We start from the raw sequence: 3,729 nt of genomic DNA, 5'->3' as shown, positions 1-3,729 counted from the left end.
CCACTGTTGGAATATTGCGTGCAATTCTGGTCTCCTTCCTATCGGAAAGATGTTGTGAAACTTGAAAGGGTTCAGAAAAGATTTACAAAGATGTTGCCAGGGTTGGAGGATCTGAGCTACAGGGAGAGGCTGAACAGGCTGGGACTGTATTCCCTGGAGCGTCGGAGCCTGAGGGGTGACCTAATAGAGGTTTACAAAATTATGAGGGTGATGGATAGGGTAAATAGACAAAGTCTTTTCCCTGGAGTCGGGGAGTCCAGAACTAGAGGGCATAGGTTAAGGATGAGAGGGGAAGATATAAAAGAGACCTAAGGAGCAACGTTTTTACGCAGAGGGTGGTACGTGTATGGAATGAGCTGCCAGAGGATGTGGTAGAGGCTGGTACAATTGCAACATTTAAAAGGCATCTGGATGGGTATATAAATAGGAAGGGTTTGGAGGGATATGGGCCGGGTGCTGGCAGGTGGAACTAGATTGGGTTGGGATATCAGGCCAGCAAGGACGGTTGGACCGAAGGGTCTGTTTCCGTGCTGTAAATCTCTATGACTCATGGGTACAACCAGGAATTGAGAGGTTTCCAGTCTCTTTGGATTTAAGCTGCTAGCCAGCATCCTCAAGAGAAGACATTCCTGTTGTTATTCTGCCTGAAGCAGAAAGCCAGCCACAGCAAGATGTCATGAAAAGCAAAGGAGATTATGTACAAGCAACAAGTAAATTAGCTACATTATAATTACAGCATAACTCATTTTATAATTCAACATTAGAAAAAGACTGCTGCAATTTTAAACCTTATTCGTTGAAGAGCCACAAGTAAGAGTTTTTTAAAATATTAGGTAAATAGGAGATATGGTGTAAGTATTAAAAGTTTGAAAGTTTGAGTCTCACATCATCAACAATCACCAGCTGCTCCTTCCTCAATGTCTATTGCTCTATCAGCAGCTATTACTCAGCTACTACACCTTCTGGTACATTTTGCTATAATCTTCCCACATTGTTAGAGGTTTGGCTCTTCAACTAAATGCTTGTCTCCATCTATTACTGCATTTCCTGTTTTTCCCTGTGCAGGTGATCCACTTTTTCCTGAGGCGGCACGGTGGCTCAGTGGTTAGCACTGCTGCCTCTCAGCACCAGGGTCCCAGTTCGATTCCACCCTTGGGCGACTGTCTGTGTGGAGTTTGCACATGCTCCCCGTGTCTGCGTGGGTTTCCTCCCACAGTCCAAAGTGAATTGGCCATGCTAAATTGCCCATAGTGTTAGGTATGTTAGTCAGGGGTAAATGTAGGTGGGTGGGTTGCTCTCTCGAAGGTCGGTGTGGACTTGTTGGGCTGAAGGGTCTGTTTCCACACTGGGGAATCTAATCTAATCCTTCTGTATTCCAAAAGGGCATGGGTAGTCCTATTGTGCATGAAGAATATTACTGAAATGTACAAAAAGCAAAAGATCCTGACAATTCAATCAAATTAATCTATTTCTTTTCAGCAAAAAATAACGTTTAATATTTTGGGTGTATTTCATTTGCTCAGCGAAGTGAACATACACATCAAAAAGTTTTAACCTTCCCTTTACTAGTTTCAAGTTAGCTATACAATTCCAAACAGTTCTTAAGTTAAAATTGCATAATTATGCTGGATTCTAAACTGTTAGCCACAATAAGACACTTACTAATTGGTTCTTCTGGATGAAAGGACACCTCATTCACTGAGCCTGCATGCCCTGGTAATTTATACAAGATTCTTCGCGACGTTGTATCCCAGACATAAACAAACCTGAAAGAAATGATGCGTTCTCTCAGTGCTGATCACTTACGTCTTTTCAAATAACCTTCAACAATTTGAATACGTAAAGTCCCTTTAGCATAGTAATACCTCCAAAGCACTTTGTTAATATAATACAATCCAGTGATATTCATAGAAGTTGACAAAACTTATTCATTTGGACTGCATTATGCAGAGTGCATTCCCCACTGCCTGCCATGTTCCTATCTTTTTAAAATTATCAGTTTTAGAACTTGTACATTGTTGGCACAACGCATGCACCCAGATTATTAAAAGTTCTGAAGTCAGGTTAAGTTGTTGTGGCATTAACACCATTTTGCAATGGTTAAATTTAAAAGTTCCACGGAATTGGCGTTTAAACAATATCCTGCACTCAGCATCCTGACATTTAATAAAAGGTGGTGGATTCAAATACAATTAAATTACACCCACTTTGATTTCTTTCACAGATTTGTTATTCGCAAATTTGTGCACTTGCGAGGTCAGCGCCAGATCCCATTGTTTTCTCCCCTCAGTCTGATCACACAGTCCTTCACAGGAGGAGAGTTATGCAATAGTGGAATCTGAGTTTTCTGTTATTCACAGGAAGTCTGTCCCTATTCCCCACAGAAAATAAGGATTTGATGCTCTAAATCAGAAAGTATTCTACGGAGACTGTGTTCAAAGATACAAAGCATGCAGATCCGAGTTTGTCCCAAAGTTCACTCAGCCCAGCAACATTATAACTATATTTAAAAAGCATACAAAATGATCATTGCTTAATTATAAACATCACATCCTTGTATTAAAGTGTTTATGAAATAATATTTACCTGTCAGCAGATCCAGCAGCTATTTTGCTTCCATCAGTTGACCATGAACATCTCAAGAGGTTCTGCAAGAAGTTGTATAATGTCAAGGGACCAGTATTTTAATATTGAGGCAACGTGACAATGGCTCCCAATTCCCCATTGAAAGGCTCAAATGCTGCAGAACCAACACAACACTGCCCACACCAAATTATTCAAGAACCTCTAAACTTGGAACAAGCAATATTAAGTGATTTGAAAGATTCCATGAAGGGCTTTCTGCCTTTATCATCATCAGTGGCTTAGAAATTAATTTTGTTCAACTTTCTAAAACTACTTTAATTATCTGATAGAAAATAAAATGCGAGGGGGCAGCATGGTGACTCAGTGGTTAGCACTGCTGCCTCACAGCGCCAGTGACCAGAGTTTGATTCCAGCCTCGGGCGACTGTGTGAGTTTGAACATTCTCCCAGTGTCTGCATGGATTTCTTCCGGGTGCTCTGGTTTCCTCCCACAGTGCACAAATGTGCAGATTAGGTGGATTGGCTCTGCTAAATTGCCCATAGTGATCAGGGACGTGTAGCTTAGTCAAGGGTACACAGAGTAATAGGGTAGGGGAACGGGTCTAGGCGGGTTACTCTTCGGCTGTTTCCACACTGTAGGGATTCTTCTTCTTCTAAAAGAACCATAATAAGCCCTTTCCCACCATTTAGCTCAACATTATGTTGCCCAAGATACAAAGTACTATGATGAGGTGCCGGAAGACTGGAGGTTGGCAAACGTGGTGCCACTGTTTAAGAAGGGTGGTAAGGACATGCTAGGGAACTACAGACCAGTGAGCCTGACCTTGGTGGTGGTCAAGTTGTTGGAGGGAATCCTGAGGGACAGGATGTACATGTATTTGGAAAGGCAAGGACGGATTAGGGATAGTCAACATGGCTTTGTGTGTGGGAAATCATGTCTCACAAACTTGATTGAGTTTTTTGATGAAGTAACAAAGAAGGTTGATGAGGGCAGAGCAGTAGATGTGATCTATATGGACTTCAGCAAGGCGTTTAACAAGGTTCCCCATGGGAGACTGATTAGCAAGGTTAGATCTCATGGAATACAGGGAGAACTAGCCATTTGGATACAGAACTGGCTCAAAGGTAGAAGACAGAGGGTGGT

General features: G+C 41.9%; 1 protein-coding gene across 1 annotated transcript in view; it reads right to left on the bottom strand.

Annotated features, from left to right (window-relative positions):
- snrnp40 (small nuclear ribonucleoprotein 40 (U5)) overlaps window positions 1–3,729 on the bottom strand; it is a 26,789-nt gene that overhangs the window by 5,421 nt on the left and 17,639 nt on the right. Inside the window, exons 8-9 of the mRNA XM_043717418.1 lie at window positions 2,587–2,648; window positions 1,663–1,766 (exon numbers count right to left, since the gene is read on the bottom strand). Coding sequence (XP_043573353.1) covers window positions 1,663–1,766; window positions 2,587–2,648 — 166 coding nt within the window. The remainder of the gene's footprint in view (window positions 1–1,662; window positions 1,767–2,586; window positions 2,649–3,729) is intronic.

Source organism: Chiloscyllium plagiosum, chromosome 27, assembly GCF_004010195.1.
Source record: "Chiloscyllium plagiosum isolate BGI_BamShark_2017 chromosome 27, ASM401019v2, whole genome shotgun sequence".
Taxonomy (NCBI): Eukaryota; Metazoa; Chordata; class Chondrichthyes; order Orectolobiformes; family Hemiscylliidae; genus Chiloscyllium; species Chiloscyllium plagiosum.
This window is presented reverse-complemented; position numbering and strand designations above follow the sequence as displayed.